The 15,511-nt window shown below is 48.1% G+C and overlaps 2 protein-coding genes across 4 annotated transcripts in view; both read left to right on the top strand.

Moving 5' to 3' along the window:
- Positions 1-1,780, top strand: part of LOC136964896 (cell death-inducing p53-target protein 1 homolog) — a 16,548-nt gene extending 14,768 nt beyond the window's left edge. For all 3 annotated transcript variants that reach the window (XM_067258854.1, XM_067258855.1, XM_067258856.1), the window contains 3 exons: positions 564-605; positions 898-1,219; positions 1,361-1,780. In XM_067258854.1, the coding sequence (XP_067114955.1) occupies positions 566-605; positions 898-1,219; positions 1,361-1,466 (468 nt within the window). In that variant the 5' untranslated portion in view covers positions 564-565 and the 3' untranslated portion in view covers positions 1,467-1,780. The remainder of the gene's footprint in view (positions 1-563; positions 606-897; positions 1,220-1,360) is intronic.
- Positions 1,781-11,699: 9,919 nt separating this feature from the next.
- Positions 11,700-14,787, top strand: gprc5bb (G protein-coupled receptor, class C, group 5, member Bb). Its single transcript, XM_067258842.1, is given in 6 exon segments — positions 11,700-12,161; positions 13,110-13,789; positions 13,791-13,971; positions 14,003-14,237; positions 14,461-14,573; positions 14,651-14,787. Coding segments are annotated over 6 exon segments (1,266 nt in total). The 5' UTR covers positions 11,700-12,149; the 3' UTR covers positions 14,696-14,787.
- Positions 14,788-15,511: the final 724 nt, after the last annotated feature.

The raw sequence follows: 15,511 nt of genomic DNA, 5'->3' as shown, positions 1-15,511 counted from the left end.
CTCACACACACACACACACACACAAATGAACAGTTGGCACACCCTCGATGCCAGGCTGAAGAGAGGCTATGCTGTCTGACCAGTTACACTGGTTCCAAAACAAACCATCCGAAAACATGCCTCATTTCAGCCTGTCAATAGGAACACTCTGGCGTTATGTGTGTGTGTCTGACTATCCTTCTGCCCAAGCGGGTGAGGACTACCACACACTCACACACACACACATTCTTTCTTTTTAAGGTTTTCAGCCTCCACTATATCCTCTTACTCAGCCCAACAGCTCAGCACCATCTGGTAACATCCCTAATACACACACACGTGTCTGTTATAGTGTGTGTGTGTGTGTTACAGTGTGTGTGTTACAGTGTGTGTGTTATAGTGTGTGTGTGTGTGTGTTACAGTGTGTGTGTGTGTTAGAGTGTGTGTGTTATAGTGTGTGTGTGTGTTACAGTGTATGTGTGTGTTAGAGTGTGTGTGTTGTAGTGTATGTTACAGTGAGTGTGTGTTACAGTGTGTGTGTTATAGTGTGTGTGTGTGTGTTATACTTCAGATTTTTCTTCCAGGAATGTACTCTTCTACTCAGGTCTGCACCACACAAACCTCTGGTAAGACACACACACTCACTCACACACTCACAATACATCCTCATTCCACTTGGATGTCACAAGACAGATCTAACATAACCCCCCCCCCACACACACACACACACACACACACACACACACACACGAGCAGTAGGCACACCCTCGATGCCAGGCTGAAACTGAGAGACTATGCTGTGCTTTGTGTCCCTCCTCTGCTCTGCTCGCTCTCAGGGTAGAACCCTGGTTCTATGGGTTCTCTGGTCTGGTTCTGGTTCAAATCTGGTTCTTAAGTCTTAGTTCTGGTTTGTCACAGTGATGCAGCAGCCAGTGATGGTGCAGCAGACAAAGATGGTGCAGCAGCCAATGGTGGTGCAACAGCAAATGGTGGTGCAACAGCCAATGGTGGTACAACAGCCAATGGTGGTACAACAGCCAATGGTGGTACAACAGCCAATGGTGGTGCAGCAGCCAATGGTGGTGCAGCAGCAGCCAATGGTGGTGGTGCATCAGCCGATGCCTTCAGACGTTCCTGGTCAGATGAAGTGCCCGCGGTGCCAGGTCCTGGTTCTGACCCAGACCAGACACAAGCCTGGAACCCTCGCATGGGTGGTCTGTGCTTCCCTGGGTGTCTTCTTGTGAGTGAACACACACACACACACCTGCACACACACACACACAGACACACACACACCAAAGATATGCGTGCACATACATGAACACACAAACACGTGTACATGGGACACTAAAAACATCTTTCTCTCTCTCTCTCTCTCCAGGATTTGGCCCTGCTGTCTGATCCCTTTCTGTGTCGACTCCTGCCTGGATGTGGAACATCGCTGTCCCAACTGTCAGCAAGTCATCTACAACCACAGACGCATGTGAACAAACACACACACACACACTACACACACAATGTGTGTACTGACAATTCATATAGCGGCTAATGATATCTGATGCTCAGTTAGTTTGCTGTTGCTGGTTACAGAAAGCTAGTAAGCTGATTCAAGTATTAGGCAAGATGCTATCTGATAGCTGTTAACTGATTGTGCCTAATGAAGAACTTTGTTTAAAACAAAATACATGTATGTTGTAGTGTTTTGGTTTCGATCACCTGCTTTTGCTATACTGTTAGATATAAGCTTAATATATACATAGATTGTGGAAAAATACATTTAAGAAATTATTTTCTTCAATAATGGTGTTTCTATTGTGTTTTACACACACACACACACACGCACACGCACAAAACTCCTTCTCCCCTCTCTCCCCTCCTCTCCTTCCCTTCCCTTCCTCACACACACAGTTGTGTGTAAAACACACAGTCAGACACAGAGGCAGATTTGAGCCATGTTATTTCTGTTGGGATGCACTACTCCTTCTTGTCCACAGGGGGCACTCTAACATCAGCTGCTGCTGTAAAGAGCAACCTGTGGAGTTAGAGCACCACCTAGTCTGTCATCACGGATCAGGGAGGAGGAAACACACACACACACACACATATATTCATATATACTGTAGTGAATGACGGGGGAAGTTAGAGGGAGCAGAGCCAGTGGCTGCACTGACAATTAACAAAGTTACTGCACCTGTGTAAGGGAGTGTCGGGAGGAAGTGAGCGGGGGCTCGACTTTGGTCTGGGAGCCGGTGTTTGGTGGACATCACGGGGCAGAAAGCCTGCCAAGTGAAACGACTGTACGCGTGTCGCGATTGGAGGGTGGTTACGTTCGCAGTAGTGATGGGGGAAACGAAGCTTTCCGAAGCAACGAGCTATTTGACACAATTGTGTCGAAAAAGTATCGCTTTTTCGAAGTGTTCAATACATCTTCTCCATAGGGATACCTGCTGGTCAGTTCATGGTATGGCGACTGTATCGAGCGATGGACGGAATCAAGTGACGTCAAGTCCTCGAGAAGTCAGTCTCACAATCGTCATTGACAACTTGATAAATAAAGGTTATGTGACAGTGTGTCAAAAATATGTTATATATATTTTGTATTATAAACAACGTAACGTCTTTGCTACTTTAAGTTCATAACTGTTGAGTTATACTGTTGTTGCAGCTAACGTTTTATTCGGAGGAAAAGAGTGGACGATAGGTTGATCACCTTTTAGCCGTTCTCGGCATATTTATTGTATGAGATCCAGACACATCAGTCTCACGGTCAGACAGCTTCTGATTGATCAAATCAAGTGGAACAAAAAAACGACACCGACGCGCCCTCCACAACACACACGCTACAGAGGTAGCGCCTCCTCGTGGCACAAACATACATCCAACCACAGAACAGCACAGCACCACATCACATACAATTGAGGACACAATGAACGCATTTCAACAATAACATGTATTTGTTGGTTCTTATACTTATAGCATTAATTACATGAACAGCTAAGAGAAGTATGGCCTCGTGGTAAGAGCGCTGCTCGGACCCTCAGTCGAGATCGCATCCTCGTACCCCGTTTTAGTGGAAGTAGCCTATATGCTAAATGAATACATTATTATATGATAATGTAGGCTAGCGGTTAAGGTTTTTGAACAGGCTTTTGCAACCGGGAAAGTGATGGCCACATTTGAAGGCTGGTAAAACTAGAGAATGTATGTGCTTGTGTAGGCCTACACCTAGGCTACTCTCTCACATCTCACATCTGTATCTGTATCGGGAGTCAGGTGGCTGAGCGGTTAGGGAGTCGGGCTAGCAATCTGAAGGTTGCCTGTTCGATTCCCGGCCATGCTAAATGACGTTATGGATAAGAGCGTCTGCTAAATGGCTAAATGTAAATGTCTGTATCCATCTCTGTCTATCTATCTCTGGCAATCTATCTGTATCTCTGGTTCTGTCAATGAATGTATTCTGGACATTCTGTCTCCTCTCTATAACCTACGAATATTATTGATTTCTGATGTCTTTTTAAGCTTTTGAATAAAACGCCGTTTGTCTCAGCTGCTCGTGTGACGTCTGTAGCTTCGGACGTCACTTCGACAGGTTTTCACGTGGTTTTTGCCCATTTGAAGCCACGCTCGACACGTTTGTGTTGGAAACAATTATTTCAAAAGGTCGATACCGCTTCATAAGCACGGTATCGAGCGTAACATCACTAGTTCGCAGACCGTTTAGGGCTACCGGCGCAAATATAGGTAGGGGCAGTGGTGTTCTTATATGTAAAAAATTGGTGGGGCAAAAAAAACTTTCAAAATATAGGATACATACCAGTAAAGCTACAAAACTCCCTCTTGCTACTGATGTGTTTATTTAACACATCAACAAACAGCGTGGCTCCACAAAACACTAAACAACAGAGCGGCTTGCTTCTACCAGGTGTTGTAGTACACATACTGGAGAGAGAGACCTTCTTGTTTAATTGCTCTCCTTCTCTCACACACATGTAAAATTACCACTGTCACATTTACAAACCTAAATTAGGAATGCAACCAAGCTCAGAACCAAACTCCAGTGTGGCCATTGTGTGCTGTGCCCTAAGTAGTCTAGGTCCTGGGTAAGATATGTATGTGCTTCATTTAGCGGAGAATATCTCAACTGTTATAGAGTAATATGACCCCATTGAACAACGTCGAAAACAACAGCCTTCTGATTCAGAATATCAGCTGTCCTGAAAACGGACCAAAGTTTCACATGCCTAAAGCCTACAAAAGACAAGTACTAAAAACTCTATGTATCAACATCAAAAGAAATGTTCTCACCATCAAATCCTGTTTAGCAGCCGATGCCTTCACGCTTTCCTGGTCAGATGATGTGCCCGCGGTGCAAGATCCAGATTCTGCCCCAGACCAGACACACACCTGGAACCCACGCCTGGGTGATCTGTGCTTTCCTGGGTGTCTTCTCGTGAGTTAACACACACACACACACACACACACACCTGCACACACACAACAAAGATATGCGTGCACATACACGAACACGTGTATGTGGCCGGCGTGCAGTGCTGAGCCGACCACGTCACCTAGTTTGTAAGTCTAGGAACGTATTTTTTAAGATTCGGTCTGAGAGGGAGGAACAGCGTGTGCACACCCACAAGGAATCAGACGAAAGCAATTATTATAAAATATCGCACTTTAATAGCTCTCTCAATACCTTGATATGTTTCTATAACTTTTTTATTTACTGGGGCAAAAAAGGCTGCAATGTTCCTTCCTCGGTTCATGATGACTACTAGAAGAAGAAAAACGTGTAAAAAAAAAACAAATCTTTTATTTTTTCAGTCAGCTCAGGGGGGCCACAGGGGGGGGGGGGGGGGGGGCAGGGACATTTTTACAGGGGCACTGGTCCCTGAAGGGCCCCGTGTAGAACCACCCCTGCCCTGAACACTGTACCGGCGGGGGTTATACCCCTGGCATGTACCACCAAGCCAGGCAGTTTTCAGGTTACAGGCCAGTCTAAAAGCAATGGTGTTTCTGCCTATTCAAATGAGGACATATTCAATCAGTGTTGAGCTCATGTGCATATTCAAATTCATTTCAAAAGAAACTTGTAATTCAAAAAAAGTTACTTTTCATGTATACTTTCACTATGTCAAGTTTTATTGTGGTAGGAGTAAAGGAACAAGTTAAGCCTATTTGGGTGTATTTTGGGCATATTCGATTAGTGTATATAGCTCATATTAAAATTCATTTTCAAAGAAACTTGTTATACAAAAGTTTCATTTTGATAGGCGTAAAGGAAAAAAAATATCCCCATTGGGGTGTAATGTTGCCTGGCCTTATTGGCACACATCTCGGATTGAATAGAATTTATCATATTTCCTCAAGTAGGATTTCTTAGGACTTATATGTTGTGTATGTTGTGCTGGACACCTCATAGAAATGATCCATGCTGAAAAAAAATATTTTACAATTAGTTATATTTTTGGCTCCAAAATTAGTTACTTTGCCTGGACTAGATCGTTCTCATCCTCGGTTTCGTCCGGGTGTACTGTTAGTCACCTTCGCAGTTCTCCCCCATGATACTCCTTTACCCGATTGCTTCCGTACGTTGACGCTCCTCTAACAGCTGCTTTGACTTCCTCGTTCTCTTGCTTCATCATTCTCTTGGCTTTCTCCTTCTTTTGATTTCCTCATTCTTTTGACTTTCTCGTTCTCTTGGCTTCCTCGTTCTCTTGGCTTCCTCGTTCTCTTGGCTTCCTCGTTCTCTTGGCTTCCTCGTTCTTTTGGCTTCCTCGTTCTCTTGGCTTCCTCGTTCTCTTGCTTTCTCGTTCTCCTGGCTTCACCTATATAGGTAGAATTTGGCCAGGTAGCCCACCCCCATCCCCACCCCACTTCAATTGGTCCCTTATGTCATTGGCAATTGTGCTTCAGGAGGTACAGATCGATTATAAAAAAAATGAAACAAATACACAGCAACCAAAACAAAGCACATCAAAAACCACTGCAAACCATAAATCAGTTAAACTAAATATACAAATACACACACTGTACCTCACTTCAAGCCTGTGACATGTACAGGACACTATAAACATCTCTCTCTCCCTCCCTCTCTCTCTGTCTGTCTGTGTCTCTGTCTGTCTTTCTCTCTTTGTCTCTCTCTCTCTCCAGGATTTGGCCCTGCTGTCTGATCCCTTTCTGTGTCGACTCCTGCAAGGACGTGGAACATCGCTGTCCCAACTGTCAGCAAGTCATCCACCTCCACAAGTATTAGGCTGGATGCTATCTGATAGCTGTTAACTGATTACTTAAAACAAAATACATGTACACTACCGTTCAAAAGTTTGGGGTCACTTAAAAATGTCCTTATTTTTCAAAGAAAAGCACATTTTTTTTCAATGAAGATAACGTTAAATTAATCAGAAATACACTATACATGGTTAATGTAGTAAATGACTATTCTAGGTGGAAACGTCGGTTTTTAATGAAATATCTACATAGGTGTATAGAGGCCCATATAGAGGCCCATTTCCAGCAACTATTACTGTATGTGTTAGAATGGTACATTGTGTTTGCTAATTGCCTTAGAAGACTAATGGATGATTAGAAGGATTAGAATTAAAATGCCAAAGGTCTGCAATGTTGTAATTGCTGCAAATGGAGCATTATTTGACGAAAGCAAGTTTGAAGAACAAAATCTATATTTCAAATAAAAATAATTATTTCTAATAATAATAATTAACCTTGTAAATGTCTTGACTATATTTTCTATTCATTTTGAAAGTTATTTGATAAATAAAAGTGTGAGTTTTCATGGAAAACACGAAATTGTCTGGGTGACCCCAAACTTTTGAACAGTAGTGTATGTCTGCTCCTCTTCCACCAGCCGTCTCTGGAGGAGGGATCCCTCACTGAATGGCTCCTTCCAAGGTTTCTCCCAAGATTTTTTCTCCTGCAGTGAGTTTTTCTGGGAGTTTTTCCTTGTCTTCCTTGAGGGTTTAGGTTGGTTGAGGGGCAGTTCTATGGGCGTATGTGAAGCCCTCTGTGACATGCTTGCGTGTAAAAAGGGCTATAAAAATACATTTTGATTTGATTTGATTTAGTGTTTTGGTTCCTCCCCTGCTTTTGCTATACTGTTTGATATAAGCTTAATATATACATAGATTGTCAAAAATAGATGTAACTAATTATTTTCTTCAATAATAGTGTTTCTATTGTGTTTCACACACACAATGGGCACCTTGTGTGTGTTTGGACTGCGTTGCCTGGTTACCAGTTGGTTCCAAACCGAGACCGTCGACCAGGTCGTTCCAAATAAATATGTGAGATGAAACAGGCTATGATATGATGTGTGTGTGTGTTGACCTAGAGAGAGCTGTATGGGGGTCAGATGGCTGAGTGGTTAAGGAATCGGGCTACTAATCAGAAGGTTGCCGGTTTGATTCCCGGGCGTGCTAATGATGTGTCCTTGGGCAAGGCACTTCACCCTACTTGCCTCGGGGAGAATGTCCTTGTACTTACCATAAGTCGGAAACTGCCAGGCGGAAACTGAGAGACTATGCTGTCTGACCAGTCACACTGGTGTCAAAACATCCGAAACCATTTATAATTTCAGCCTGTCAACCGAAACACCCTGGTGGTGTGTGTGTTTATGTGTGTGTGTTTATGTGTGTGTGTCTGACTATCCATCTGCCCAAGCGGGTGAGGACTACCACTCATTCACACGCTCCCTCACACACTCACACACACACATCCTCATTCCACTTGGATGTTACAAGACACATCTAACATAAACCCACACGCTCTCTCTCCCTCTCCCTCTCTCTCTCTCTCTCTCTCTCTCTCTCTCTCTCTCTCTCTCTCTCTTTCTTTATCTCAGTCCCTCCCTCTTTATCTCCCTATATCTCTCCATCCCTCCATCCCTCATTTCACAGTCTCAGTGTCTCTTGAGCTTGCAGGTAGTAACACCTCTCTACTCGTCTCCTCCTCCACCAGGACATACCAAGGTAAGGGGCTGAGGCTCTGACTGTGGCCAGGCTAGGGGGCACCGAGCTGGGCATAGCTGGGCTGTGTTACAGTGTGTTATAGTGTGTGTGTTATACTTATGATTCTTCTTCCAGGAAATGTACTCTGCTCAGCCGATGGTTATGATGCAGCAGCCAATGGTGGTGCAGCAGCCAATGGTGATGCAGCAGCCAATGGCGATGCAGCAGGAGGTGAAGCCAAAGGAGGTGAAGCATCTGCCGATTCCTACAGAACTTTCTGGTCAGATGATCTGTCCGCGGTGCCAGATCCAGGTTAAGACCGTGACCAGACACAAGAATGGAAAACGTGCCTGGGTCATGTGTGCTTCCATGGGGGCCTTCATGTGAGTGAACACACACACACACACACACAAACACAAAAACACACACCAAAGATATGCGTGCACATACATGAACACACAAACACGTGTAAATGGGACACTAAAAACATCTCTCTCTCTCTCTCTCTCTCTCTCTCTCTCTCTCTGTCTGTCTGTCTGTCTCTCTTTCTCTTTATCTACAGGATTTGGCCCTGCTGTCTGATCCCTTTCTTTGTCGACTCCTGCAAGGACGTGGAACATCGCTGTCCCAACTGTCAGCAAGTCATCCACCTCCACAAAAAGCCAGTATGCTGTACTGTAAAGTATTAGGCTAGATGCTATCTGATGACTGTTAACTGATTGTGCCTACTGAAGGACTTTGTTTAAAACAAAATACATGTATGTTGTGGTGTTTTGGTTTCTATCACCTGCTTTTGATATACGCTTAATGTTGAAGCCATTTCTACTTAATTTGATTTTGAACATTTTTGGGATTATGGACTTTTATTTTTGACATTTGTATCGAGTACGAAAGAACTTTAGGTCCTAGGCTTAGTGAGTCAGCTAGGCTGCCCCCACACTTAATATATACATAATTGTCAAAAATAAATGTAAGTAATTATTTTCTTCAATAATGGTGTCTCTTGTGTTTCACACACACACACACACACACACAGACACACACACACACACACACACACACATACGAAGACTCCTCCCTCTCTCTCCCCTCCCCTCCTCTCTTCTCTTCTCTTTTCTTCTCTTCTCTTCTCTTCTCTTCTCTTCTCTTCTCTTCTCCTCTCCTCTCCTCTCCTCTCCTCTCCTCTCCTCTCCTCTCCTCTCCTCTCCTCTCCTCTCCTCTCCCCTCCCCTCCCCTCCCCTCCCCTCCCCTCCCCTCCCCTCCCCTCTCCTCTCCTCTCCTCCCCTCTCCTCTCCTCTCCTCACCTCACCTCTCCACACACAGTCAGACACAGAGGGAGAGTTGAGCCATAACTTATTTCTGTTGGGATGCACTACTCCTTCCTGTCCACAGGCGGCACTCTAACATCAGCTGCTGCTGCTATAAAGAGCAACCTGTGGAGCACCACCTAGTCTGTCATCACCAACCAGGGAGGAGCAAACACACACACACACACACCCAACACACACACACACGCTACAATCCTATCACTAATGAAGCTTGCGCAAGTTCAGTCAGGCAAGACCGATCCCTGCACTCGGGCTTAATCGTAGTGTACACTACTCACTCCCCCCGCTAAGAACGCCACTGGGGTTCAGGTCGTAGCGCTCCTGCTATCAATTAATGGCGTCACTTGAAACTGTGTAGTTGGTTCATGCTATCAAGTGCGCGACCCTCCACCACCCCGTGGCCTACCGGTTCCTGTCTCAGTCTTCGGCTCGATTGGTCGTCGGCTGCCGCCACCCGCCACCAGTGTCTGGACTCCGTGGGGGATTCTTCTTCGGGCGTTGGGCAGGCGCCCGCTGATCTATATAATTCCCCGTGGGGTTCAAGCTCCAAACACCATAGTACATTTATTAGTCTGTAATAAACATCTTTCACTCATCCCAGGTCTCTCCTGATTGAAATAGAACACATGATGGACACAAGTCACGTGATGGTGATGTTCCAGGTTTGACCCTGGGATGACCCCTGGTTGAATCCCAACTGTAGAAGAGACGGAGAGAGAGAAAAGGGGGAGAGAGGGGAGGACGGGGGAGAGAGAAAGGGGATTACAGGACATCCCATACTGCAGCTGACTCAGGTAGAAGCCCCCAGTTAGCGCTTCACTCCACAGCCTCTATTTCTGTCTCTCTCTCTCTCTCTCTCTCTCTCTCTCTCTCTCTCTCTCTCTCTCTCTCTCTCTCTCTCTCTCTCTCCTCCTCTCTCTCTCTCTCTCTCTCTCTGTCTCTCTCTCTCTCTCTCTCTCTCTCTTCCTCTCTCTCTCTCTCTCTCTCTCCCTTCTTTCCCTGTCTCCAGCCTGTCATTTATGCAGCTGTTGTTGCCATGCTAGTGGAGACATTATTAGACAAGTAGGGCTAATCTGTCATGACGCAGAGTGTGTGTGTGTGCGTGTGTGTGTGTGTCTGGCCCAGTGCCAGCTCTTGCAGGTGCAGGTCTACATTTTGGCAAGTGTTTGTGTGTGTCATAAAGATCTCTTTTGCGGCCCTGTGCTATGAATGCATCACAAGCAATATCATGACACATCTCCATGAGACACACACACACCACACACACACCACACACACACACACGCACACACACACACACACACACCACACACACACACACACACACAGCAGAGATTACCCAGGTCTAAAGGGACAGACACTGCCCCTGAGTCAGTACTTTCAGAGTCTTACATAACCCTCCTTAAGACCACACACACACACACACACACACACACACACACACACACACACACACACACACACACACACACACACACACACACACACACAAGCCCATGTGGAACCACAGTCACCTGTATTTATAATGACCATCCTTCCCTTCTCCCTTCTCTCCTCCTCCCTCATCCCTTCTCCCTTCTCTCCTCCTCCCTCATCCCTTCTCCCTTCTCTCCTCCTCCCTCTTCCCTTCTCCCTTCTCTCCTCCTACCTTCTCCCTTCTCTCCTCCTCCCTCATCCCTTCTCCCTTCTCTCCTCCTCCCTTCTCCCTTCTCTCCTCCTCCCTCATCCCTTCTCCCTTCTCTCCTCCTCCCTCTTCCCTTCTCCCTTCTCTCCTCCTCCCTTCTCCCTTCTCTCCTCCTCCCTCATCCCTTCTCCCTTCTCTCCTCCTCCCTCATCCCTTCTCCCTTCTCTCCTCCTCCCTCATCCCTTCTCCCTTCTCTCCTCCTCCCTCATCCCTTCTCCTTTGGACAACAAGGCTCCTTGTTGGTCTGAAAAACGTTTAATGACGTGTGCATGGGGATACAGCGCGTGAAGGAGGGGTCATGGCAACTAATTAAACGGGGGTCAAAGCAACCACCCTGGTTGCTTTGACCCCCGTTTAATTTCTACCACACAAAATTAGTCTGTGCTTTCTACTGTCCTTTCGACAATCCATATTCGGCCCCCGATATCGCCATGACCCCTCCTTCACGCGCTGTATCCCCATGCACACGTCATTATCCCCAGGGTGTCCGGTGTGTGTCGGTGGTCGCGCTACCGAGTTGGTCTAGTTGGACATTAACGGCGTCAGAAGAGGCGCGTGGGAGAGACCAGCGCGCTGTTGGCGAGAGAGGCAGCTTCTCAGAGAGGGCTGCTCGAGCCGACGGCTGCAAGTGTTACCCTGTACACCCCCGCTAATTTACCGTGAAGGACAGAGAGGGAGAGAGATTTCTGACAGCTCGAGTATATTTGCCTCTGTGGGGGTGTCAAGGCGCGCGCTGAGTTTTGGAGACGTTTTATTTAATTTCTTGATGGGAAATGCACCTCGTGCCTGCCACAGAGCAACCTGAACAAAGTAAAATAATTTTCACCACATCTTAAAAGTCGGGGTATTTTAGAAAACAACAGGTCTGGATGCATGAAGGGCATTAGACTGGAGAAATGCCGCCAACCCGGAGAATATCATTTGTAACAGACACGGTCAATTTCTGTCTGTTGGGGGACGAGCCGTGGAGCAGATATGGGAATTCAAACGAAATAGTCAACGTGGAAAAGTAATCACTTGTTAAAACAACCGATTGTGGTTGGCGCACGACTGTGTGCGCGCAGCGTGGATCTGTCCTCGAGCTACGAGGGACATATCGATAGAAAGCGGACGCAATGATGTGAAGCTCTCTCGCTCCCAAGGAAGCTGTATTTCCAACAGTTTAACAGTGGGAATTCAAAGTTCGGGATGTCATCGAAGGTAAGTTGGAGTGTTAGTTTCGCTATTTGAATTGTGTGAATGTGTATAATTGCAGAATGATGCAAGCAGATGCATTTTGTGTTGTTACTGTTTTACGGTAAAACATCTACTAAAAACTTATACTAGTAGAATAACCGCCTTGCTTGGCATAACATAACGACACCTCTCGCTCATGGTCACGCACCTTGACCCCGCCCACACAGGTAGCCTATTTCCACTACCTGTCCCGTATTATATCATCCTTGCGTTGTGTTTAAGTGTGTGTGTCATGTTATGTAAACCCTGTGCAGAGCTATGTAGGGCAGCCCACGCTGCTACTTGTTTCTATGGATACCAGTGTCCCGGCTCCGATGTGTGGGCTGATGAAATCTCAGCTGTCTTTGTTGTGTGTGTTTGTGTGCATGTGTTTGTGTGCATGTGTTTGTGTGTATGTGTGTTTGTGTGCATGTGTTTGTGTGTATGTGTTTGTGTGTATGTGTGTTTGTGTGCATGTGTTTGTGTGTATGTGTTTGTGTGCATGTGTTTGTGTGCATGTGTTTGTGTGTATGTGTTTGTGTGTATGTGTTTGTGTGCATGTGTTTGTGTGCATGTGTTTGTGTGTATGTGTTTGTGTGCATGTGTTTGTGTGTTTGTGTGCATGTGTTTGTGTGCATGTGTTTGTGTGTATGTGTTTGTGTGCATGTGTTTGTGTGTATGTGTGTTTGTGTGCATGTGTTTGTGTCTGCAGGTTCAACCTGACTCTAAAGTTTTCTTCTTTTTCTTTATCTCCATCCTTTTATTTTTCTACTTTACACCCCTCTCCCCCCCTCTCCCACCTCCCCTCCCTCTCTCACCACCTCCTCTCTCTCTCTCTCTCTCTCTCTCTCTCTCTCTCTCTCTCTCTCTCTCTCTCTCTCTCTCTCTCTCTCTCTCTCTCTCTCTCCTACCTTCCTCCCCCCTCTCTCTCAGATGCCCCTCCCTCTCCTCCTCCTCCTGTCCCTCGCCCGCTGCTGCTCCTCCCAGAACCCCGCCGCCCCTCCCCCCCGCGGGTGTGGCTCGGACGTGGCCCCGCCCTACCGCGCCCTGTGCGACCTGGAGGCGGTGTGGGGCGTGGTCCTGGAGGGCGTGGTCTGCGGGGGCATCCTCACCTCCCTAGTCCTCTCCCTGGTGCTGCTGGGGCGTCGGCGCTACGTCCGTGACCCAGGACAGCTCTCCGGCCTGGGCCCGCTGCTCCTCCTGCTGGCCTCCCTCCTGGGGCTCTTCTCCCTGGCCCTGGCCTTCTTGGTGGGCCGCAGCCCGGCCCTGTGCCTGCTCCGCCGGGCCCTCTGGGGCCCCCTGCACGCCCTGTGCTTCTCCAGCCTGGTGACCCAGGGCGTGAGGCTGAAGAGGCTGGTGTCTGGGCATCGCAGCCCATCCGGAGGCACCCTGGCTGGGGCGGCACTGGGGCTGGCCCTGGTCCAGGGGATCGTCTCCGGGGAGTGGGTGTTGCTGACGGTGGCCAGGGAGGGTCACTCGGCCTGCGACTACCCCCCGCTGGACTTTGCCCTAGTGTGCGGCTTCGCCCTGGCGCTGTTGCTGGTCGCCATGACGCTGGCGCTGGCTGTCGTGCTGTGCGGGGGCGGGGGGGGGGAGGACGAGGGGGGGGGAGGCTGGGGAAGGGGAAGGGGAGAAGAGGCGCTGGAGGTGTAACGGAGTGTGGCTCTTCCTGGCCTGCCTGTCCTCCGCCCTGCTGTGGGTCGGCTGGCTGGGCTTCTATCTCTATGGCGACCCGGCGCTGAAGGCGGGGTCGAGGGCGCGGGGGAGGGGGAGGGCGCGGGGCGGCGGGGGCGTGGCGCGGGGGAGGGGGAGGAGGGGGGGCGGAGTGGGACGAGCCGGCGCTGGCGGTGGCATTGGTTTCGCAGGGCTGGGTCCTCCTGCTCTTCCATGCCATCCCAGAAGCCCACCTGTGCCTGCGGAGCACCGCCCAGGCGGACGACCACGGTTACCACGACAGCGGTCAGCCCACGCTGACGCGGCGCTTCCCGGAGGACGCCCCGCACCCGCTACGCGTCTACGGGGCGGAGAACCAAGCCTTCTCCATAGAGGAGCACAGCGCAGGTGAGGGGCAGGGCGGGGCGTGTGTGTGTGTGTGTGGGGGGAGCGTGTGTGTGTGGGGGGGGGGGAGCGTGTGTGTGGGGGGGAGCGTGTGTGTGCTTGTTTGTGATTTTACTGTGTATGTGTGATGGGGGCATTTCACATGCATGAATGTTGGTGTGTTGAGTGACCTGTCTATGAACACCCCTCTGTATTCTGACATGTTCTCTCCCTGACTGGCTCTCAGCTCTCAGAGGTGGAGCATACCATAATGGCCACGGGGGGATTCGTCCTGGCATCCCTTTCAGAGGCCATGTTTACCAACCAACTGAGATGGCCCTGGTGATGAACGGTGGGACGGTAAGTGTGTTGAACACACACACACACGCGCACATGCACACACACACACCCTACTAACCCGCGCCTGTGTGTCCCAGATGCCCACAGCTCCTGTGAACTACACGGGCCGTCAACTTTGGTGAGGGTACCCCATCTACAAGGCAACATGGTCTCCAGGGTTCTGGAACGTGCGAGGCCCCCCTCACCGCCCCCCTCACCGCCCCCTTCACCGAACAGCTCAGAGACATGGCAGGATTGTGAGATAGAGAGATGGAGTAGGGAGACATCAAAGATACTCATAAAGATGTTTGTGTAGTATAGACAGTTTATTTCTCCCACCCCCTCTCTCCCCACCCCCCTCTCTCCCCACCCCACCACCCCCTCTCTCCCCACCCCCTCTCTCCCCTCTCTCCCCACCACCCCCTCTCTCCCCACCACCTCCTCCTCCTTTCCTGACGGCACTTTTTACTCCGTTTTTTTCAAGCTCTGTCTTCTTAAGGCTTACAATCTTTTTAAGATTACAGCAACGGTGTATTCTAGATGTTTCTGGAACTGCAGGGTATTTGTATAATTATCCGTGTTCAAATTATATTTATGTGAACGCGGTATTGCACAGGTGTAGTATTCGTACTTTGAAAGGAACTTTTTAGTCATCGCTGAAAGGATTTGCACAAAATGTTGTATATTTCCAAATGAGCTTTTCGCTTTGATCTTTTTATGTTCTGTACACGTTTCCAAACTCCCCTGCTGTACTTGAATGGACATGTCCACTGCCTCTTTCTCCCTATGGTGCTGTGAGCTGGACTAACCCATAGCGGTTAACTAATAGGGAGATTATGTTCTGTATTAGTGAATTTGCTATGACAGTGCATGTTCTCGTAACGCTTATGATGTCTGTTGTGTTTGAAGCACAAAACCTCTTTCAAATAAAGTAATAAGATCAGAGTTATGGTTATATT

This window comes from Osmerus mordax, chromosome 21, assembly GCF_038355195.1.
Source record: "Osmerus mordax isolate fOsmMor3 chromosome 21, fOsmMor3.pri, whole genome shotgun sequence".
Classification (NCBI taxonomy): domain Eukaryota; kingdom Metazoa; phylum Chordata; class Actinopteri; order Osmeriformes; family Osmeridae; genus Osmerus; species Osmerus mordax.
Note: the sequence above shows the minus strand (reverse complement) of the source record. Positions and strands in the feature narration are given on the sequence as shown.